This window comes from Syngnathoides biaculeatus, chromosome 21, assembly GCF_019802595.1.
Source record: "Syngnathoides biaculeatus isolate LvHL_M chromosome 21, ASM1980259v1, whole genome shotgun sequence".
NCBI classification, from domain to species: domain Eukaryota; kingdom Metazoa; phylum Chordata; class Actinopteri; order Syngnathiformes; family Syngnathidae; genus Syngnathoides; species Syngnathoides biaculeatus.
The window spans coordinates 3999480-4022349 of record NC_084660.1 but is presented as its reverse complement, the minus strand read 5'-3'; the positions used below and the strand labels follow the sequence as shown (position 1 = coordinate 4022349).

General features: G+C 50.4%; 3 protein-coding genes across 9 annotated transcripts in view; 1 reads left to right on the top strand and 2 right to left on the bottom strand.

Moving 5' to 3' along the window:
• mrpl52 (mitochondrial ribosomal protein L52) overlaps positions 1 to 7706 on the bottom strand; it is a 17581-nt gene extending 9875 nt beyond the window's left edge. For 2 of the 3 annotated variants that reach the window (XM_061808773.1, XM_061808772.1), the window contains exons 1-2: positions 795 to 922; positions 464 to 533 (exon numbers count right to left, since the gene is read on the bottom strand). In XM_061808773.1, coding sequence (XP_061664757.1) covers positions 464 to 533; positions 795 to 828 — 104 coding nt within the window. In that variant the 5' untranslated portion in view covers positions 829 to 922. Of the gene's footprint in view, positions 1 to 463; positions 534 to 794; positions 923 to 4596; positions 6181 to 7573 lie in introns of those variants that run through there. The other variant, XM_061808771.1, reaches the window with a different exon arrangement.
• Positions 848 to 8310, top strand: ajuba (ajuba LIM protein). Its single transcript, XM_061808768.1, has 8 exons — positions 848 to 4172; positions 6395 to 6496; positions 6590 to 6657; positions 6748 to 6810; positions 7595 to 7725; positions 7806 to 7857; positions 8001 to 8069; positions 8170 to 8310. Exons 1-8 carry the CDS (start codon positions 2849 to 2851, stop codon positions 8290 to 8292), a joined length of 1932 nt encoding a protein of 643 aa, XP_061664752.1. The 5' UTR covers positions 848 to 2848; the 3' UTR covers positions 8293 to 8310.
• On the bottom strand, positions 8278 to 22870 carry acin1b (apoptotic chromatin condensation inducer 1b). Of its 5 annotated transcripts, XR_009793357.1 has the most exons (18): positions 22706 to 22870; positions 21817 to 21882; positions 21599 to 21710; positions 21353 to 21423; positions 19726 to 20772; positions 19395 to 19468; positions 17145 to 17256; positions 13552 to 13597; positions 13283 to 13428; positions 13003 to 13149; positions 12761 to 12917; positions 12550 to 12695; positions 12192 to 12299; positions 12011 to 12118; positions 11259 to 11634; positions 10039 to 10139; positions 9465 to 9833; positions 8278 to 8411 (listed from the first exon to the last, which is right to left on the bottom strand). XR_009793357.1 is itself a non-coding variant. In XM_061808761.1 (17 exons), the coding sequence occupies exons 1-17, from the start codon at positions 22838 to 22840 to the stop codon at positions 9540 to 9542; spliced, it is 3246 nt and encodes a 1081-aa protein (XP_061664745.1). In that variant the 5' UTR covers positions 22841 to 22870; the 3' UTR covers positions 8788 to 9539. The 5 variants fall into 5 exon arrangements, 4 of the variants coding, with proteins under 4 accessions (XP_061664745.1, XP_061664746.1, XP_061664747.1 ...); XM_061808761.1 differs by lacking the exon at positions 8278 to 8411 and having other exon boundaries at positions 8788 to 9833; XM_061808762.1 differs by lacking the exon at positions 8278 to 8411 and having other exon boundaries at positions 8789 to 9833; positions 10039 to 10136.

The following is a 22870-nucleotide window of genomic DNA, read 5'->3' as shown; positions in this document are numbered from 1 at the left end:
GAAACTGAATTTTAGCAACGAAGTTGAATTTCAGACAGCGAATTGTTGATTTTCAGACAGTGAATTATTGAATTTAACATTTCAAATTCAAATCCACGTAACAATTTGATTTTAATTTCAAATACTATTTCGAATTCAAATCCCGGTGGCATTTGCCTACTTCCATAACATGGAAATAACATGGAAGTAGACAAGTGGCACCGGAAGTGAATTCTGACAACAAAACTGAATTTCAGACAACAAATTATTGAATCTCAGACAGCGAATTATTGAATTTCAGACAGTGAATTAATGAACTCCAATACATTTCAATACGTGTTCACTAAAGAGTGGGAGTGTAGAAATTACACACACACACACACACACACACACACACACACACACAAATGGCAAGAAGGCATCTTGACGAATTTGCTAATCGGTAGCAGTTGACCTCGTCTTTGACATTCCAGTCCCACTTAACTCTTTCCTCCACTTTTCTCCCGCTTGGGCTCCTGTTGTCGTGCTCAACCTCCGGCCGCAGTGTTTTAAGGCTATAACAAAATAATAATAAAAAAAGAAAGAAGAAGAAACACATCAGTGGAAAGGGTCGAGTGAATGGACTCCTGACACTTGCTAACATTAGCCGTTAGCCACTCCGAGACAACCTGACCGCCGTGGACTTATGAAGTTTTAACATATTCCAAAAAAATATTAAACCCACGAAACAAACTGTGACCGCCACGCAAAACGACCCGACACTCAACAAGTGTGGCCACGTCAACACACAAATAAAACGTATTGTCTTGTCTCACCGGGGAAACACAGCGCTCTCAACGGGGCCGCCATGTTGCCTTGCAGTTACACCAAACGACCGTTGGACGGCGCCAATCTGTCTGCGATCCGCCGGATGACGCGACGTCATCCGGTTCCTGCAAATACACTAAATGGCCGCTAGATGCAGTCAAAACCGCTTATTTGTTTCCCCTGCGTGGTCTCGGGGAAAACACGTACGGATTTGACTCCAAAACATTCATGTCATGCAAAACATCCTGGCAAATATTTGCCACGGTTCCCAAATTCACAAGTTCCAATATTTTCCATGAAAATTAATCACGTTGAAATTTTCTTTTCTTCTCTACTTGTTCAATCCTTTGTCACACTTTCCCAACATCAAATATTGCACTCATTTCAGATATAATAAGATAGATCTAACGTTTTTTTTTTCACATTCCCCAAAATCTCACATTTTTAAAAGCAAAAAAAAAAAAAACGAACACCATTTTCTTACCTTATTCCACATGTTCGAAGCCAAATTCCCAAGTTATTATGATTACATACATATAATGAGTCTGAACTGCTATTATCGTTATGAAGTGGAATTAATAACCAGTCTAGCCATGAAAGATTTGTGTTGGCATGTCTGCTAAATTAAATGATACATTACAAGGAACAAAGGTTAAAATGTAGGTACCAAGCGGAGGTCGGCGTGTTTTATACATATTGTAGTTTGGTTCTTTTATATGTACATGTATATACGTTATAATTTTCTCTTCGACTGTATTTGCTGCTCCCTCGACTCTTGTTTCGAGTGGATGAAGAAGCCACCGCGAGCTTTTTCAGACAAGTTGCCACTCGCAGTGGAGGCGCGGCGAGGCCAACGGGGCGCGTGTGCGCCGGCAGGCCGACGGCGGCGGGGGGGATTCCGGGGTGAAGGGCTCCGTCGTTCCCCGGCGGCCGCCTCACGCCTCCAGCGTGTGCCTCCGCGCATTCCACAGGCTGCTGGTACAAACAAATAGTGCCCCGCACACACGCATGCAAAAGAGCGCCGCCCCGGGTTCACTCGACCGTTTATCGCGTCAAATAAAGTCGTAAAGCGGCGTTGTATGACACACTAATCCAAATTTAGGACTGGTATTAAATGAGGTGAAGTGTTGCAGTTAGTGGGGGGGGGAATGGGGGGGGGGTTACTCGCCGCTGCCGTTGACTGATACAGGAAACGACAAGAGTCACGCTCGACCCCGACGGAACGACCGTGTAACAGTTTTGCCTTCAAAATAAAACATGACGCACTGCCATCCTATTGGTTTCAAGGCAACGGGAACCACTTTTGTTTTAGTTTGAAAGTCGCTAAACGGAATTGGATAACCCTTTCATGGTGGACTTGACTGTTTAAAAAAAAAAAAAGAAAAGAAGAAGAGGGGGAGGCAAGTCATTATTTAGGGGAAGAAAGAAAGAAAGAAAGTTGTCGACCGTGCAATACGCGCAGGGAGGGATTTTATGTCGGAGACCAGTCGGTTTTCCTTCCGTTTCCCGAACTCCTCCGCAACCGGACAAGCGCGAAGCGATCGCTGCGTTCCGCGAGGGAGGACGAGGAGTGACTTTTGTTTTTATTCCTGGGATGAATGGCAGGAGTCGGGGTGAGTCGTGCACGGACGGATCGGTCGCCTTGACTGTCCCTTCTTTTACTTTCTTGCAAAGCCAATGAGAGGAAGCGCACTTTCCCAGCAGACTGAGCCGAAAGCTGATCGAAGCAAGACTTTGGTGGGGGTCGGGGGGGGGGGGGGGGGCGATGCAGATGCGGAGCCACGCGAGGGTCCACAAAAGAGGCCCTCCGCCGTTCCAAATGTCCCGCATGTGTTCTGCTTCTGACTAGTCCGGTGGATCCGATCTGCGCCTGTCGGTTGTCCACACGATGGCCAAGCAGTGAGGATAAAGTCATGGCAGGAGTCCTCTGATTTATTTTGCTCTTTATCTTCTGCTGGAAATCATTTGACGGTGCTCATTTTTTTTTTTTTTTTGGAGCTGCGTGCGTATTAAGATTTTAGAACGGCAGGGGGATAAAAAAAAAAAAAAAGCCTCGTTCTTCATGGATCGACCCATAAGCAAGTTGCTGGAAAAACTGAAGCTGACCGACTCAGGCAGCGTCAAGTTCAACAGCTCCAAGAAGAAGCACGACCCAGCCGGGAACACCAACAACAGCAACGGGAACGGCGGCGCTGGTGGTCCCAGTCTGGGAATGTCCCCCTCCCAGCTTCCTCAGTCTTCCTCCGTGCAGCCGGACGCAGACCAATCGCCTCACCCTTCCACGTTGGCCCCGCTTAGGCGGCGGTCCCCTCAGCAGAGGGCCTCATGTTACCTGGGCGAAGGCCTGGATTCCCACCTGAGGCGGGAGTCCGGCCCGGGCCCCGAGTGCGACTTTGCGGGCCACAAAGCGTCCCTGAACCAGCGCCGCTACTCCCTGGAGCTCCAGCAGCTGGTCCGGAGGCAGCAGCTCCTGTCCCAACCGCCGCCGCCGCCGTACCCCACCGCCGCCGCCGCCGGGTACGGGTCGGCTCCCAGGGGCACGGCCGAGACGGGCTACTTGTCGGAACCCGAGAGGCACAAGCGGCTTTCGCTCCAGGAGGCTCTGTTCTACAAACGGCTGAGCGCGGGGAGCGAACTGTGGGAGAACCCGAGACCCGCGTCCCTGTCTCACCCGCCCCACCGTCCGGCTGACTGTTTCTTCTACCCGCCGGGGCCCGCCCTGAGTCCGTGCTCATCCTTCAGCCTCCAGGAGTCCGTGTTGGTCAGCCCCCGGTCCAGCTTCGCCTCGAGCACGGCCAGCGGAGGCGGAGGGGGCGGCGGCAGCCCCATGGGGAGCCGCTGCAGCAGCAACCGGACCAGCGGAATCAGCCTGGGCTACGATTCTCGGTACTCCATCCCGCCGCCGCCGCAGCAGCAGCAGCAGCAGCACCAGCACCAGCAGACCGCTTCCTTGCAGACGGGGCCGGCGTACGGAAGGACCCCCGTCGAGGCCTGGACTCAATACCTGGACGGGGGGCCGCGTCAGGAGGCGTACGACAGCCGGCACTCCTATCCGCCGGCGGTCGGAAGCCCGGCCGCCGCGTGCTACCAGGCGGGCCCGGAGTGGTGGGACGAGCAGAGGTCGGCGGCGAGAGGCAAAGACGTGCCGGGCGAGAAGAGCCGCCACTCGGACCTGCCCGGCACGCGCTACCAGGAAGAGCTGACCCGCCTTCTTCTGAGGGACGCGGCTCTCGAGTGCGGGGGTCTCCTGGAGGGGCTGATGCTGAAAGATCAGTCCGCGGGGCTCACCGCTCTGTCCAAAGCCAGCGCGACGCCCGGCGGGTCCCCGCTCAAAGCTCAGGAGGACCTCGGGCCCGGCGCTGCGGAAAACCGTCAGGAATTCTTTGGTGAGACAAGTTGACTTTTCGTGGCGCTCACATTGTCCCGACGACAGAACGACGGGCACAACCGCAGCCGATTGACGAGCGTTGTAATCCGTTCCCGATTTCTTTTTTTTTTTTTTACCCCGGTCACATTTTTCCATATCGACCGCACGGAAGCTGCCGGGACACGCAGGCGTATTTTTTCATTTTTTTTTTTTTTAAAACCGATCCGGACAAGCAGGAGACAGGCCCCGTGTTGTTCGTATTACAACAGACGGGCGATGGGCATCGACGGCGAAAAATAACAATCGCGTGGAAAATTGCACTTTTGGATAGACGCGGCGCCCGCGAGTGTGAGTCACGCAAAGATGTGCAGGGCTCAGTGTGTGTGTGTGTGTGTGCGCGTTACAGTGGCTGGATGAATGTGTGTGTGTGTGTGTGTGTGTACCATTTCTTTGTGGCAGGGTGTGTTTTCCCCCTGGTGACTTCAGGCCACAGTCATGCTCCGCAGTGTGTGTGTGGATGCAGGGGCGTTGCGCTACAGCCTGTTTTTCCGCTCAGGTATGCATTCCCTCAGGGGACGTGCAACGGCGCAGCGCTTTGCCTGCTGGGAAGAAATACGAGTCTCGCCCGTCGCCATCTCGCCGGCTAGTGTAAGCGTAACCGCCAGCCGGATCCGTAATCACCGGTTTATTTTTACGGTCCGGACGAGTCAGTCCTGCGAGCGGGAGCCAGCGGCCGGCCGCGGCGCGCAGTCGCTGGCGAGAGGACGAGAGCCAGCCCGGCGAGCGCCGCAGAAGAGAAGGAAAGCCCGGAGGTCTGGTGTTATTGGGACGTTTGCCGCACACACTCACCGGCGACATCGAGGCTGCGTCGTTTACCCACGCGCTGGCCAACAAGCGCGCGCGTAAGAGTGGAGCGGAGCTCGGCAGCGAGCGTGTGCAACTGCAGCAAGCGTCAAAGCGGAGGTTAGATCTCGCTGGTGAGTGTGCACGTTCCGCTTGGCGTTTAGCCGGCTCCTCTTCCGCGTTGCTCGGCCGGCCGCGGCTTGCAGTCGGGTGCGCGTGCGGCAGCAGCGGCCGATCTCCCCCCCCCCCGGGCGAGTCGCCATTCTGACGCGTCCTCTTTCCGAGTGGGGGCGGACCTCACCGGCAAGAGCGCGTTCGGTCGTCTCCTGTTCTGCGCTAGATCAGAACGCAGCCTCTCGTTGCTCGGCTCTCCCCGGCAAGTGCGTGCATCCCAAACGGCTCCCAATGTCATGTTTTTTAAAAATATAATATTTCGGACAGTAATGCGCTTTTGTCCCTCTGCTTGAGTCAAGCGTCTCAAGAGATGTTTTTGCAGATGGGTTATTTCGAGGACCGGAGGGTTCTATCCATACCTCCAAAGCATCTTCCATCGCTTTTCCGGGTCAGGTCGCGGAGGGGAAGTAGTTTCAGCAGGGATACCCGGACTTCCCTTTCCCCGGCCACTTCTTCCAGCTCTTCCGGAGGGATCCCGAGGCGTTCCCAAGCCAGCCGAAAGACAGTCTCTCCAGCGCGTCCCGGGTCGTCCTCGGGGTCTCTTGTGCCCGGAACACCTCCGGATCAGATGCCCCAGCCACCTCATCTGGGCCCTCTCAATGCGGAGGAGCAGCGGCTCGACACTGAGCCCCGCATCGCCGCACCGATCCGTCCGTCCGTCGGTCTGTCTCCCGGAGCGTTCTAGCCATGCCAATTTTGAGTCGGGCGCAGGAATGCTCCGTTTGCGTGGCACTCTCAGCCGCATTCTAAAAACAAACATTTAAACGGGCAGATCCCGGAATAGATTGCAGGGAACGGAGCGAGGCGGGGGGGCCTCAGACCGCCCGAGCGCTCGCTTACCCTTCACTTCGGAGTCGTAAAAATACGGACTTACCTAATGACGTGTTTGGCGATGGGTGCCGGTTTATTCCTCGGGAAAACCTCTGCCGTCCCGGCGATGTCCTCGCACCGTTTTGCAGATAAGTTAACACACATGAGTGCAGGCTTCCTCTCAGGAGTGAGATGAGCGTCTGTGGGTGGGGTGACGGGGGGGGGGGGGTAACAGGAAGTGTTGGAATTTCCCTTTAATGTCAGCAAACGGGCCTGGCTCCTGGGTGTGAACCCCCAGTGCCCGCCCCCCTCACAGCGGTGGGAACGAGCGGCTTTTACGAGCGTCGATCCGAACACCCCCCCCCCCCCCCCCGTCTTAAAAACACCCCATTTCTGTCTCCCTTCCCCTGCTAGGAACCTGCATCAAGTGCGGCAAAGGGGTGTACGGCGCGGACAACGCCTGCCAGGCTCTGGACAGCCTTTACCACACGCGCTGCTTCACGTGCGTCTCCTGCGGTGAGTTTTTCAAAAAAAAAAAGAAAAAACAAACAAAAAAAAAAAAGCGAAACAAGACGGCAGAAATGATTTGAAACGGTTTGGTTCCCGCAGGACGCGCCTTGAGGAACAAGGACTTCTACAACGTCAGCGGCTCCGTGTACTGCAAAGAAGATTACATGGTTAGGCTCTTGTTTTCATATTTTTTTTTTTTTTTTTTTTCCGCTCGTCGTCGTCGACCCCTCATTGCATTTCTTCCGCTCTGATTGCAGTTTTCGGGATTCCAGGCAGCCGCCGAGAAGTGCAGCGTGTGCGGCCACCTCATTCTGGAACAGGTGTACACCGTCACTTTTTTTTTTTCCATGAGGGGAAATCCAACCTCACAGTTTCTACTATTCAGGGATGAGAATTTTTCACGCGGGGTCACGGAATTCCGAGTTTTCGCTGACTATTGCTCGCAATCCCAACAGCCCCCCCACCCTTTAAATTTTTTTTTATCATTTTGAGATGTCACCTGATTCAAGTTTCAAAATGTTAAACATTTCTAATTTTGAATTCCTTTTATTGTGAAAGATACCTTTTTATTTATTTTTTGGGGTTCTAAATCCCACAAATAAATTCCCTAATTGATGATCAAATTCACACATTTTCAAAAACGCCATCATATCCAACATTTAAATGTGCACTTGAAGAATTCAGCATTTTCAGTGAGAAAATTCCCCAAATAACGGAAAAAAAAAAAATCAACGCTCTAACGCTTCTCCCCAAAATGTCCCCTTCGACCCGTAGTGCGCTTCATACGTTGAAATGTGGAACTTCCACCCCCTTTTTTTTTTTTTCCTCTTTTTCCCATAACATTTTCCATAAATAAATCGGCTTCTGCGCTGTGAACTTTGTAGAGTGGACTACTCGGGCCGCCGCAGCTTTGAATATATGAGAAAGTCCAAAAGGGTAGGATTTGTCACGGGCCTCTCAGCGAACAAATGGCGAATTCTCCAAAGAGGCACTTCCGGCGGCCCGCTGGGAACCGACCGCGGAAGGCCCCGGGGGAAGCAGATACTCGAACACCCAAAACAAACAAACAAACACGCGGCTTACCGTTTGCGGTCGTGGCCTCAGATCTTGCAGGCGCTGGGGAACTCGTACCATCCCGGCTGCTTCCGCTGCGTGGTGTGCGCCAAGGCCTTGGACGGGGTGCCGTTCACCGTGGACCAGCACAGCAACGTCTACTGCGTGGCCGACTACAACAAGTACCCGCCCGCATCTCGCGCCCCTCTCGCGGCGTCGCTCGAGTCTTATCTAATCTTTGCCGTCGTTTCCCGATCTGCAGGACTTTTGCCCCCAAGTGTGCAGCCTGCTTGCAGCCCATCTTGCCCACCGAGGTCAGTTCCCTCTTCAAAATGTCCACATTTTCCTAGAAAAGGCAAATTACTGCACCTCAAAAATGTTGTCCTCGAGCGTATGTAATTCTTTTTACCAGCCTTTCCTCCAGCGACGGCTTCATTTTGAGATTTGCGTTTTGCAGGGCAGCGAGGAGATCCTCAGGGTCGTGTCCATGAACAAGGACTACCATTTTGAGTGCTACCACTGTGAGGTGAGTGACACGCAAGACCCCCCCCCCTGCACCACGATCCTGTTTTTGCGCGCAAGCTGACGTCACTTCCCGCACGCGTTCCTCACCTCCGCCTCGGCAGGAGTGCGGCAAGCAGCTCTCCGATAAGCCCGGCTGGCAGTGCTTCCCGCTGGACTCTCATCTGCTCTGCCACCCGTGTCACATGAGCCGAGTGTGCAACGCCGCCGCCGCCGCGCACAACTGAGCACGACGACGAGCGCCTCCCTCTCGTCCTTCGGTTCAACTGCTGATATTAAGACATTCCCACGACCTCTTCTCGACTCGCATCCACCTTCCCCCTCGACTGCTGTTGTTCTACTTTTACTGTACGTTCACACACACACACAAAAAAAAAAGGGAAAAGGAAAGAGACTACTGCTCGTTTGCTGGAGAAGAACAAGGGATCCTGCTCAGTTGTTTGTTAGCAAATGTTTTGCACTTAAATCTCGACGTTACCGTTAGGGATTTTGTAAACCAGTCAAATCTGAGGACAATTACTGTCATTTCTGTATGCTGTAATAACATGTTTTGTGTTTCGACGATAGTTTAAATAAGACGGCTTTGTGGTTGTACATTTCAGAGATCATATAAAAAGAGATTTGAAGCTTCCCACCAGCCTGTCCGTCACTGAATATACACCCCCCCCCCCCCCGGCAAAGAGCAAGGTTTTCTGATGTTGAACAGCACTTTTAAATTTATTAACTTATTTGTCATAACTTGGTACATTCAGCAACAACAACAAAAATCAAATTCTCAACTAAAAACAAAATTCATCTCTTAGCTAGAAGACAAACAGCTTGGATCGTTCGATGCACTACAAAGAGGTCAAGATCTTTGGCTTGGAGCGCAAAATACGGGATGAACTTGAAATATGCGAGATCGTCCGCAAGTCAACACTTTTCTACTAACTCATGTCAAACCACCAACCCAAGTTAGACGCTCAAAAGTTTAGAACGGATCTGGACTCGAGATCACAGAGTATTTCCGGTTCATCCTGAAATTTCACCCCAAAGCCCAGAGGTTCCCTCACTTTTTTTTTGTGAGTAATGGAAATAGGATTTTACAGAGGGGGGAGCTCTGTCTCGTCTTCTTGACATCAACAAGTACTATGATACTTTTTTTTAAAAAATGTGTTTCAACAAGATCAAATGTAAAAAAAAAAAAAAACCCTAAACAAAGAATCGTCTCTGGTTTGTAAAAAGTTCAGAGCTGAAGCAAGTGGAAAGACAAACTGCTTCGAGAAAGGTTTTGAAGGACGTGGGAATCTATTTTAAACTTTATTATAGGGCTTTGGGAGGAATAAACTGCGGAACCACAGAAGAAGGAAGGGGAAGAAAAAAAAAAAAAAAAAAAAAAACCCAAAAAGGCCTCTCAAACCTCAGGAGGACAACGCTGCCCCCTCCAAACGGACGCCACATCACGAGGGAGTCTGCCGCTCCTCTTCCGCGCGCTTCAGCGGCGCCTGTCTCGGTTCTCGCTTCCGCTACGGGAGCGCCGCCCGGCCGGCGGCCACCCGCCTTCCCGCCTCCGCTCGCCCTCTTTGTTGCGGCATCGCTCCTTCTCCCGCTCCGCGTCGGCCGCCCTTCCGGACGCCGGCGCTCCTCCGCCTCTGTCTTCTTTCTCGCGGGCCTTCAGCCGCTCTTTCTTGCGCTCCTCCCGCATTTTTTCCTGCTCGTCTTGCAGCTCCTTGAGTCGCCGCTCTCGCTCCTTTTGCCGCTCGCTGCGCTCCTGCACCCTCAGCGCCGCCTGGTGGAGGGGGACATAAAAACAAAAATACAGATTTATTTCATTTCATTCACACTCAGAACCGGACAGTGTTAATCATTGAACTCCACTTTTTTGGCACAGATGCATGAAAACATGAGCAAATACAGGCAAATTGTAAAAAAAACAAAAAAAAAAAGACTTCCAAATTGTCAAGGTACTGCTTTGCCGTCAAACTACCACCAACCTGTTCTTCAGTGAGCGGGAGCCAGTAAATGCAAGGGGCCGCCTTGGTCTTGAGGAACAAGTCGTCCAGCAGCTTTGCGGGAGGCTCGTCCACCTTCTCTGCTGATGACAAAACACAAAACAGTTGCGTAAGTTGTGCTACGGCGGGGCGACCAATCCTTCTGTATTACGCTGCCACTGTACATCGCAATATTTTTACGTGGCACGTATCCTTTGCAGGTATGTGCAGTTTTTGCTTGATGGCTTTTTAAAGCCTTTGAAATAAACATATGCACTGTATAGTGAACACTTAATTTCCGTCCCTTCTCCAAATCACAGGCCCGAGAACACCATTCCTTTGGCATTACTGCCGACTAGAGGTATGCGCACAACACATCACGCTCTATGGTTACATTTTTTTTTTGGGGGGGGGGGGGGGGGGCGCATTCAAATATGTTAAGAAATGCTGTTTTAATGTGAAAATGTATTTAAACACCGTGGAAGGGGTAAATCGATTCCTGAAAACGGGTGTGAGCTTCACCTTTTTCGCAATTGTAATTTATTTTTCTTGTGGCTCCTAAAGTCCAAAGCACTGACCCTACTAAATACGTCTGCAAACCTTCAGTGTTGACAATTTCCCAATATTCCAACCCCGACAGTGCCCCTCCTTCACACACACACACACACACGCAAAAAAAAAAAAAAAAAAAAGCGACGAGTAACTTTAAATTCAGCTAAGAAAACGATAACGCGAGGAGAATCTTTTTCCACTGACAAGAAAGCACACAAAACTGATTTATCGACGCGTTGGAAACTTTTGACCCGAGGAATGTGCTTCCCAGTCGGAAAGATTTTGCAGAGGTCGCTCGGCCTCGACCGTTCACCTTTCCACTCGAGAGCGATCCATGCACGTGGACGGCTTATTTTACTTTGAAATTGGTGAACATTGACAAAATTTAGATTGAAGTTTTTTTTGTTTTTTTTTTTTTTTAAAAGGACTGTGTTTACATACCTATTTTGACAAGACATTCTTTCCCCAAGAGGATGCACTTGCTTTCACGGGTGGGGAATTCTGACAAAATTGTTAATTCGGGGCTACAACGAGTTTTGAAGTATGCTACGGGAATTGCCATTTTCAATTAATGAGGGCTTACGAAACCTAGAAATTGGCATTTTTGTTTTGGGTTTTAAATGTTGAGGTTGGTTGCATTTGGATAAACAACTTGTGGAATGATAACGCACCCTTCTTGTCAGGCTTCTTCTCCTTGCTCTTTGGCCTTTCCCGCCTCCGCCGCTCTCGGTCACGGGACCTGGAGCGCCGCTCCCCCTTGTCCGCCCCCGGCCTCGAGAACTCTCGGATCTTGTCGCGATCCCACTCGCGCTCCCCCCGGGCTCGCTCGCGGCGCTCCATCTGTCGCTGCCGCTCAGCCCACAGGTCCCGCACGCTGGGTGTGCCGCGGTCTCGCTCTCTCTCACGGTCTCGCTCCCTTTCGCGGTCCCGGTCTCGCTCCCTGTCCCGCTCGGGCATGAGTGGGGGCGGCCGGCTGGGCGGCGGGACGGGTTGCGGGACTTGCGGCTCTTCGCGGTTTGGCTTGAGCAAACCTCTATGAAAGTCGAGCTGCGCGAGGGGGACAGAAACAAAAGTCAAAATGACACAAAGAGTGCAAGGGATTTTGAAGCCTTGCTTTTTTTTTTGGATTGGCCCACAACCCCCGCGAGGATAAGCGTCTCGGATAATGGATGGATGGACAAGTTCTTCTGTTCTATTGAGACCGCATTTGCGGGCACAGAATTAAACAGATGAATTCATCCATTTTCATCCATCTCATGGGGCCGCCACGTTGGGTTATATCTATCGCCTTCTGCTGTTTATCGAAAATAATCACGTGAGCAAAACATACACAAAATTCGTGTACGCTGCGAAAACTCGCAGAACGGACTCTTTGTACTAGGACACGCGGTGCGCACATTCATGCGCGTGTAGCCTGCTTTACCTCATCCTGTTCACAGAAGTCCACACCGAGCACTTTGGGGTTACTCTGAGGCCACTTGACCCCGTGAAGAGCCTCTCTGGTAGCCGCCGCCTCCTCTGTCGTAGCGTACTGGGAGGGGCGGAGAGAAGACCGTTAGCCGATGGGCAAAGGCCCAAAATGAGGAGCGGCGTCCGCGGCTCACAGTGACGTAGCAGTGCGACTTGATTTTGTCGATCCAGAAGCCCTCCTCCAGCACGTTGCCCGTTTGCTTCAGAAGCTCTTTGAGCTGGCCCAGGGTGAAAGGTCGCACCTTTGAACGTACAGAATCAACATTTCACGTATTTGGAGCGTGACAAAACTGGGAATCAATCACTTATTACAAATGCATAATACGTGATGCTATACTTTCTTCCTCATTTAATTTACAAATGACCGGGCCCCTCGGTCCATTATTTAAAAAAAAAAAAAAAAAAACAAAAAAAAACACGCGGCCGCCAAGCACAAAACTTTGTCCAGCCATTATCGTGAGAACTGTGCTTCGGCCTCGCTTCCAAACCCACCAGGTTGGTCACATGGATGATATTTGACAGTTTTCCGCGGGGTGGCGAGGGCCGCCGCGTGGCTCGGATGGGGTCATCGATTGTGATGGACACGCCGGACCGCTGCTGACTGATGGAGCGACGCACCAAACCGTCGGCTGGGGGAACTGAGGAGGAGACGAGTGTGAAGGGAAATATCAACATTTGAAAACAGGAAGTTGGGAGGGTTCACCTTTCTTCACATCTTCGTCGACCTTCTCAGGAATCTTCTCAGCAGGAGCTTGCCTAGACTGGTCAACCGGGGTCGGTCGCAAGGTTTCTTGCTCCGCTGTCTCGGCGTCCTCGTCTTCGCCGGCCTGCCCGTTCTCCTGGCCGTCCCCGGGGACCACCTGGAGAGACCGCACGCATTCAAAGGTTTACAGGTCGGCGGGCAAAAGGCGGAAGCCCCTCCGCTCCGTTCAGACGGTTCCTTACCTGCGTAACCGTGCGTCGGATCTTGAGGCCCTCATCCTCGTCGCCCTGACCGCTGTCCGCGGGGCCCTCGTCTCCGGAGAGCTGCAGCTCCTCTGGGTGAAGGTCCACCACGGCCTCCTGGGCTAATCTGATATCTGGGATTAGAGACTGTGGAACACATACACGGAAAGGATTTGAGACATGAGAAAACCAACTCAGAGATGAAATGATCACGACCAAGGATGAGTTCTGCCTGCCACTCAATATCCGAAGTTGGGAAACTTTTCTTTCTTTCCCCCACCTTGAGTGACTCGGTAGTGATGCTGATGGATGGCTTCTTGGCGGTTACCGCCGTGCTGGAGCCCCAACGTCTTTTCCTCACCGCTGTTCCTGCGGCGTCGGCGTCTCCGGCTCCTCCCTCGGTGTCGGTGGGCGGCGTCTTATTGCCTGTGGAGAGACAAAGTCGAATCAGAGCGTGTGTGAGAGAGAGCGAGAGGGAGAAATTCAAACCCGACAGAGATAGAGACGAGAATCTAAAATTCGAGGGTTATCTCATTTCTGTCAACCTACTGGTCAGGGAGATCTTGCGGACGGCAAAACCTTTTGGAGCGGTGCCCTGGAAAGAGAAGGAGAGACAGAAAAAAGAACATACAGAAACCCCAAAGGGTGCGGGGGGTGAGATGGGAACTCAAAATGGAAAACGAGAGGTCAAACAGGAAAATGTGGCGAGGATTTTTTTGGGGGGTTTGGGGGGACAGGGTGTTAAAAAAAAATGTCTGAGGAGAGCCCCGAGACATCAGTGTTCCACCTCTGCTCATGGACACAAAGATGAACCTCTGAGACACTATTGTGTGATTGTGTGTGATTCAGGGTAAAAAAAAATATATATATAAAAAAAAAAAAAAAAAAACAACACTGAGTCGATGAGTGTGTCCACATGATTTTCCCCATATATTTTGTTTTAAATCTATATTTTCAGACTGGGTTAAAGGTCCTTCAAAACTGTCCCATGATTTGTGTGCCGTTTGCGTATTGAACAATTCCTCACAATTTTGTTTGCGTTCTATGAACCAGAGGTGGAAAACTGAGACCTGGAGATTTTTTTTTTCCTCCTTAAGTCACTAAGGATGAGCATATTTAAACAATAGACTGCAGAGTATCATCATTGTTTTACCACTACCACTTGAGTCAGACTATCACAAATGAAACTGCAGTATCAAATAATTTGTGAATTACAAAGAGGAATGTTAATTCCTCTAGCAATGATACATTTTAAATGGTGAAAAGTGATTGCCTGGTACCATTTGACACCTGATTCCTTACTGGCTCGACTAGGGCCCAACTGCACAACCCTGTGCACTGTATCTAGGCAACAAGGATCCAATCAGGGAAGGCGGAGGAGTGAGGGCATGCCTCGATTTGAGTGTGCAGGAACTGATCGCTTTTAGTCTTTGAAGGGGGTTTGTCGCGTTTGCTCGTCAGCAGCCGTTCACAAAGTCACAATTGAGTCCGTGAGAGGGTTTCAGGTGAGGTTCACTTTCACGTCCTTGATTCGGCAGATAAAATCCAAATCCAAATCATTGGAAAGTCCTTCTGACGCTCTCGAAAAAAATAAAAGCAATTTGAAAAATGTTAACAAAAAGTCTTTTGGTGCGTTCGGAATTGTAATCCAGGAAGCAGCGGCACATCAGAGAACTCTGTCAAGCGCCTGTGGTGCGGCCAGACTAGACGTCACGGAGGCTGAAGTAGCAGGTTCACATTATTCACATCCAGTGCGGAACATCTTGTCAACACGTCCAGCCACAAGTTAAATTTTCCATGGCTTAAAGTCCATTTTGTTTGTTTGTTCAAGGTGTCCGTGAGGAACAGCTTCTTTTACACCGTGCCTGATAAGTGTCATATTTCCAGTGGAATCTGAGAGCGGGAAAATTGTCCACGTTTGACTTGTGGTGCAAGTTCCGTCCAGTGTCACAAAACAAGGGGGCACCCGGCTGTCGGCAGGCTGGGCCGCATTTCCTTGGCCCGCAGTCAGCAAATCAGCACCGTAAAAGTACAGTCCAGTTCCGTTCAGCGAGCAGCTGAGTTTCCAACAACTGCGCCAAGGTTACCGTGACAACATGGGGTCTGCCGTTACCGGGGCCGCCGCTGCTGCCGCTCTGACCTGAGCTCCAGTTCCAGCTGGTGCTTCAGACTTTACTCATTGCCACAAAGGGGTTGGAGACTCTGGGCCTAACTCAGGGAGCAGCGACGCACTCAGGCATATCGGGACAGGAGTTGAAGGAGGAGTAGGAGTGGAGGAGGTGTTGTTGGTGGAGGTGGAGGTGGTGGTGGTGGTGGTGGTGGTAGTAGTAGTAGTAGTGCGCAGCTTGTACCATTAGGGGCAATGGAAGAGGCATGGGCACCTTCATAACAAAGCAATCAATGTGGTTTTAAAACAACAATCACACCATAAATATATTTAAGAGAAGCGTTCATGAGGGGATACAAAAGGCCAAAGAAGGAGAGAGGAAGAAAAGAGGCAAGAAACAAGCCACGATGCATCACTACACACCCCACGACTCAAACACTTTACACACTTATGAAGACCGACAACCCGACCACGTTAACGCCAGATGTGACACTACACAACGCTTTAAGCGAAGAGCGAAAGCACAATGCGACGGTGGCTGCGTGACAAAGGAGCCCTTCGATGTGGGACATGCACCTCGGGCAGTCCAAGTCGGACAATCTAAGTCAGTGACTACCCGGCGTCTGCACTCTCGAGCGTTACGAGTGATTAGTTGAGTTAAAACGCAACGACGTACCACGGCACCCAACTTCAACACAACTCGGGAAGGCTCCAATTGTAAAAACTGGTCAAAAAGTAGCCCAAAATACAGTGGTGCCTTGATTTACAATACGAATCAGTCAACTCATCTTTCCTCAATGAAATGACTGGAATAAAACACCCAAAATTGGAAATTGCCCCCCTCATTAGCATAGCACTATACAGTAATGCATTTGAAATAAAACAGCAATTGATACTTTCAATAATTCCCCCTCCAACGTGGGGGTCATGTTAAAGAAAACCCCCGGCGTTAAAATAAAATCCACAATATGAAAATACGCTATTTAAATACACCCAAGGCCTGTTTTAGCATTACTTTTTTTAAGGTCTTTAAACATTTAAAACAATGCAAACATTTACTAAACATGAAAGTAACAGGAATGGATAACAATGTACACATGCGCACGCGCACACACGGAGTGACAACTGTAATAACACCCCCCCCCACACACACACACACATACACAAAAAAGTCTGAGTAAAGCAGGGCCACGACATATAAACCAGGATAGAATGCAAAATTGTGCAGCTCCTTGTATTGTGTGTGCTTCATCCACTAGGGAGCAGTACAAAACATAAATACACAACGATGACTGGAGCACACAACCGCTGATCTTTCAATAAACTGCAGGAATTTGTCATTTTTCGCAGCGGAGAAAAACTCGCCGTGGTCCAAACTGATCACATGATCGAAAATCACTGTTGACCATGTGATTTTCAGCAGAAAGACATTCGGTGAAAAGGATTGATGTTTGATCCATTGTCTGATTTTTAACAGGTAACAAAGAGGCAAAATAATCTTGCGGTGCAAAAGGGATCACAGTAACTTTGTTTTACATTGCATGGGTAATTTTAGTACTGCTAAATGTAGATTCATTTTGAAAATTTAGACGCACACTTTACTTTAATGCACTATAAACGTATCAGATCAGAACACTATTGGTAGATCCTGAGAATCAAAGACTCCGATGCAAAAGAAAGTGTGACGTCCCTAAAACTATATGCCTGTGGGTATAATTATGATCTCAGTGTCTTGCTTAACCCACCCCCCCCCAAAAAAAAAAAAATCTGTTGCTTATAGGGTTAAGAATAGTGCACACAAGATCAAGGTGAGTTTTGTGAGCCCGTCTATGGCATTTTGCATTGTCTTTCATTAAGCCTGCAAACTTGGTAAGTTGGCTCACTCATAAATCGAGGTACCACTGTACTTATTTTCCAGGTTGTGTTGGTTTCAAGTGAGCCAAGTGTCAGCTAGTCATGCCCGTTTGCGAATGGGTGAGGATGCGAGGATTTTACAGGAGACGGCCAAACGCCCGGCCCTTCCGGCCAGACTTACCTCCTCCAGGCGGCCCTCGCCGTCGACGGGCTCGGCATCCGGCGCCGGCTCCCCTGCCTCGGCGCGGGGTTCCGCCTTGGACACGGCTACCTCTGTGGGCTCGGACACGGCCCTGTCAGAAGCGGAGGAACGGGTTACAACTGATATATACCACAGCAAACGCTCCCAAAAACCAAAATGTCGTGTTGTGATCTTCACGTGGGTCGCTTGGAGAACTGCAGCCAAAACACAGCTGACTTAGGAGAGAGGCATAGGACAACCGAGATGGGTTGCCACTTAATTGCATGTCAAATAATTTAAACAACTATAAATCAATTTTGAGTCTTGCTTGCTTTTGGAAAAATGGAAGGAAGCCGGAGAAAATTACCAAGCATGCGGAGAACATGCAATCTCTACATGGTAGGACCAGAGCAGATATCCAAACCCAGGACGTCTTAGTTGTGAGGGAGGCTTGATAAGCACAAGAGAAACGTGCTGGCAGTCTTCAAAAACCTACCACCAAACTTGCATACTCACCTTTTGAAAACCAAAAGCTCTACTCTTTTGTGTGACAAAAAAAAAAAAAAACCCACCTGGAGCAAGTAATTGATAGTTTAGTATTGTACTAATCAATTCAAATCGGCAATCAGCGTTTTGCGTTTGTGCGCGAGCGAGTTGGTCCTCATCCACAACTATTCTAATGACATGGACTGCATTTTTTTTTTTTTTTTAAAGATAGTACGGTAACGCAACCCAACAAAAGACACCCATGGCCATTCCCAGATGCTCCCTTCTCCATCACCACCACCCAGTGTCGCCCTCTGGCTCGCTCACTTTCATACCCGTTTTTGTTTGCCTCGGATAGCATTCTCGTCGGTCTTGCGGTAAAGACGCCCGGCGACGGTCACAATCCCCAGTCGTGCTAAGCGGTCGTCTCGGTCGGCGGAGGGTTTTCCAAAAAAAATGCCTCCCGTCGGAAGTGCTTCGCCCACAGCACGGCTAATTACTGCGTCGCTACCAAGGATGCAATGTGGGCATGCCAGCCATGTTGGCTAGCGAAAGCGGTGTCGGGTAAAAGGAGGAAGAATAAAAAATAAACCGATTATATCCAGGCTTCACGAGCGAAACAGAACTTATATCAATGATTCTCTATTCTTCCTATTATATAAACACAAGACAATATTATTAAAACGTCTTGTAATGAATTAAAGGCCGGGTGCCGTCGTTAGCTACGAACGGAAATCACACCAAGATGTTGCAGGAGGACGAGGACCCATTAGGGAAAGGAGGGAAAAAAGGCGACAGCCAATCCGGTGCCAGGGTGTCCCATGACATGCCTGACAGAAAACATAGCAACGTCCATGACTGTCGTTGATTTATTATCCGCTTTCAATTTATTTTAAATAACCTGTGGGTGTCTCATGGAGGATTACAACGCAATTAGTCTACGAGAATAGTTCCGTTCAGATACGCCAACATCATCTGTCCGTTTATTTTCGATACGCAACCAACGTTTTGTAGCAGTCCGGTTGAACAACGTGCCTAGGTGGCTTCCATGTTGGGGAGGTCGACGTTGCAAGTATTTACTGTAAATTTAACGTCCACATGTTCAAAGATGTTTACTTTTTTTTTTAATCACTACGTTACAACTGAAAACGAGTAAAAAAAACCCCACATGGTTACTTTTTTCTAAATGACATTGTTTTATATTATTTTGGGTTTGTTACTCTCTGTTTCCTTGTTGCAATCGTACAGCATTGAGCACAAACATGTTCAGCGTGATGTCCCGGTATGCTTGGTCTTTTGGATTTCTGGACAATTCAGAGTCTTGAATGTTTTTGGAACGCACAGACAGACCCCCAAAAAATAAATAAACGGGGAGACCACGGAAAAGACATAGGAAGGCTAGCGCAGAGATTTGAACTCAGAACGTCTCTCGACTGTGAGGCATGCGCGCTAACCGATATCATTGTCAAATCTTGGAACATTAGAGTCAAATAATGGCTTTCATGTTGGAAGTAAAATAGCACGGGAAAACAATCCTGACTGGTTCTTATCATCCTGTTTGTTTTAGGAGTTGTCATGCGCATGTACAATATTTTTAATTGTATTAACCAATCGCTTAATTGCGTCTAATTCAATACACACTAAATAACAATTTTAAATGAGGGTCAACATTTCAAAAGACATACGTGAGGAGAGAGTTTGAATTTGCGGCCAGTCGAGTATCGTGTGGGCTGCTTGTCCTCGCGGTGGCGGGTGGCTACAAACCTTTTGCGGAGTTCTCCTTTCTCTGTCCCCGTCCCCGTCGTCTCCTTATCTGCGCCGTGTCCAGGCTGGGCCGTCTGTGAGATGATAAGATGCACACATTCAAATGCAAATGCGACCGCTTTGGCTTTCAAATGCGCGACAACAGGCAGCCTCATCTTCCAAAGTCTTTGCCAGCGCTGTAACCCCGGTGATTCCTAACCACTCATTTGCGGTGTAATTTCATTTTATGATCACAAATAAGAAGAACAATAATAATAATAATCTTTGTTCATCCAATGATGTTGTGCGGGCGCTACGTAGTGAATAACATCTTATCAGCTAAATCACTGACCTTGGTCTGTTTCACACGGCGTGACTGAACCCTGACGAACGAGGACGAAGAGGATTTGGACGAGGGGTCGGAACGCGAGTCCGAATCAGACGAGGAACCCGACTCGCGGGCCTCGGCCCTGTGGTTATCGTTGCCTGCCTGCTTTTTCTCGTCAAGCTCTTCTCCATCTCGCGTTTTTGTCAGTTCCTCTTTGCGGCCGCCCATCTCATTTTCTTTCTTCTCGCTCCCCTCCGGGGAATCGCCAGTAGCCGCGCTGGTCTGCGCCTCCTCTGACTCCATCTTGTGCACCAGCAGAGAAAGTGGGCCCGCTTTGCGCTTCGAGGGGGGCTCGGGACTGCTGGAGCGGGATCTCGAGTCAGAGTCTCGCCTCTGCGAGTCGCCAGGCGCTCCGGAGCTTTCCCCCTCCTTGTCGTCGGTGTCCGGTGGGCTCTGCTTGGGGGTGTCCGGGAGGGGAAACAGGTCAGGGGGTGGCGAGGGAGGGGGCGTCGGGTGGCGGAGCTGCATCAGGTTGTGGTGCGGCTGCGGCGGCGGGATGTGCTGCGGAGGCTGAAGCTTACGTTTGGACCTCGCCACACCGGCGGGCATCTGCGGAGGTCGCGTCGGGGCACGGTTGCCTTTTCGGGCACCGCCGGGCCCGGGCCCCCAATCTTCATCATCCCCGCTACCGTCATCGTCGTCGTCATCGTCGTCGCTGTCCTCCCGGACCCGACCTCCGGCTGAGACGCCGGCCGATCGGCTGAGGTGGAGCACGGAATGGGCCGATCCGGTTTCGCTGGGCGCGACGCCTTCTTTCTCTTGGGCTCTGGACAAGGGCGGGGGAAGCCCCTGGCGGTCCGGCTGGCCCAGGACGCGCACCGACAGGGAGGCCACGGCGCGGGGAGGAGAAGGTGCCGGGGGCTCCTTGTGTCCTTGAGGAAAAGTGGCGCTGTGCATCCTGGCGCCGGGGGCTTCCGGGTCCTCCTGGTGGCCGGAAGCGCCATCTGGCCTACGTGAAATTGAACCTTCGCCCCTCAGAGATCCCGCCCTCTCTGCCACAGGGTGACTCTGCTGTGCAAAAATTCACAAGTCAGATCGACTTCCCGGATAGTCTGGTCGGGTCATTCCAAAGGCATGATGGGAAATTATTCGATCATGACAAGTCTTAAAAATATATTTTCAAATAAAGTTCACTTGTATTTAACCTTTTGAGTGCAATAGCATTCTGGTTTGATTAAGGAACACTTTGTTTTTGTTTTGATGTTACTTTTATGATCCACACATTTGAATCAAATCATTATTTCCACACCAGAGTTGTCTGTGCCCAACCATTGGTCATTTCATCCATCCATTTTCTTTGCCACTTATCCTCACGAGGGTCACGGGGAGCGCTAGAGCCTATCCCAGCTGTCAACGGGCGGGAGGCAGGGTACACCCTGGACTGGTCGCCAGCCAATCGCAGGGCACGTGGAGACAAGACAACCGTCGCACTCACAATCACACCTAGGGGCAATTTAGAACGTCCAATTAATGTCGCACGTTTTTGGGATGTGGGTGACAAAACCTTGGACCCGCCGTGGCACTGTATAATTGGAAGTGCAAAGTATTTTTAGGTAGTACCCGTGTACCCGTCCAGTGGTGAACCACCGACCTTGTCGGAGACGCAGGAGGAGCTGTCGTTGTCCGACTGGTCTTCGTCCTCTTCCGGCATTGCTGAGCTTTCTGTCGGGGGGAGCAAGGAGTGATTCAAAATCACCTCACGACAGACAGAACGGCGTCTCGACTTAAAAACTGACAGTCGCTATTTATTTTTTTTACTGTAGTCACTTTCATGGCTTCTCATTGCAATGATTTGATATCCTGGACAATTTTCAGCGCATTTACGAGCGTCTAATACCGTCGGTCTCCTCCTCAAGCTGGGCTTCTCGCTCCTGCCTATGACTGAGGAGTTCCTGCTGCTTGGCCAGATACTGTTGGATGAAGCTATTCTGACTCATCTCCTCTCCGATCTGCAAGGAGAACAACGAATATCTCTGCAGCGTGGAACCCAAATACAAAGGAGCAATCTATTGAAGGTTTTTTTTTTTTTTTTAAACATTGTGAAGTGACCATCACCTGAGAGTTTGGCTGCAGTCCGCTGTGAGAGGTGGACGACTTTTGTAGGTTCTCCAGCATCAGAGCCTGCACGCAACAGTGAAATAACATCAGATCACCCCCCCCTTAAATTTGTTTTATATTCTGCCTGTCGGTCCGGAAGAGTTTTTGGTGGACCTGCGGCACGGCCACGCTCACCGTACTTCCTGCTTTGCTTTTTGTGGCCCTGAAGTGTTTTCATCAAAAAAAAAAAAAATTACTGTAACTATGACTTGGAGTACTTGGCGTAGGTTAGTGACCGGGTTCGAGTTCCGTGTCATTTGCATAGGTACGGAACCCCGTCGTAACTCAAGACCCGAGCTGTGTGCCTAATTCCAGTGTTTGGTGGAAGTTCTGTAAGAGTAATTGGAGTCCATATGTAAGCCGAGCTCCACGGCCTTGAGAGGGCTGCAGGCTTTAATGGCAAAAATGACTCCAAACACAACAACGTGGGCCCACGCGACACAAGTGCTTAGGAATTGTGCTTTTTTTTTTTTTTTTTTTGGGTCTGTTTTGATTTTCCTTTTTCACGTCCACGGAGAGCGGCTGTCCGCTCGCTTAGGCCCCGACTTGACAGGTGCACACTCCCAAGTGTGTGCAACACGGTGCCCCCCCCAATCCCCGGAACTAGTTCCCGAATTGCGGCTCGTAGCAACGCTAGCCCGCGGCTAGCTTAGCCGTCCCGGCGACGTCCGACATGGGGGTGTTGTGTGTACTTTGTGGCACCGACACGACGCGCTTGCTCGCTACTTCCCGCACACCGTCGGTTAAGACCCTCCACCCCCGACAGCCTCCTGCTAGTAAACTTGTCCACACTCCACACCGAGGCGCCCTCCCACCCGCACCCCCCCCAAACTGTCAGCAAACTCACCCCCTTCAGTCGCTGGATGAGTTTGTTTTTCGCCCCACTTTTGGGCAGATTTCTCTGCTCCAGCGCGGCTTTCAAATCGGCGACACGGAGGGATTGCAAAGGCTGTCCATCAAGCGTAATATCCTCGTCCGCCATCTTGTCGAAAGTACTCCCGACAAGCGTCGT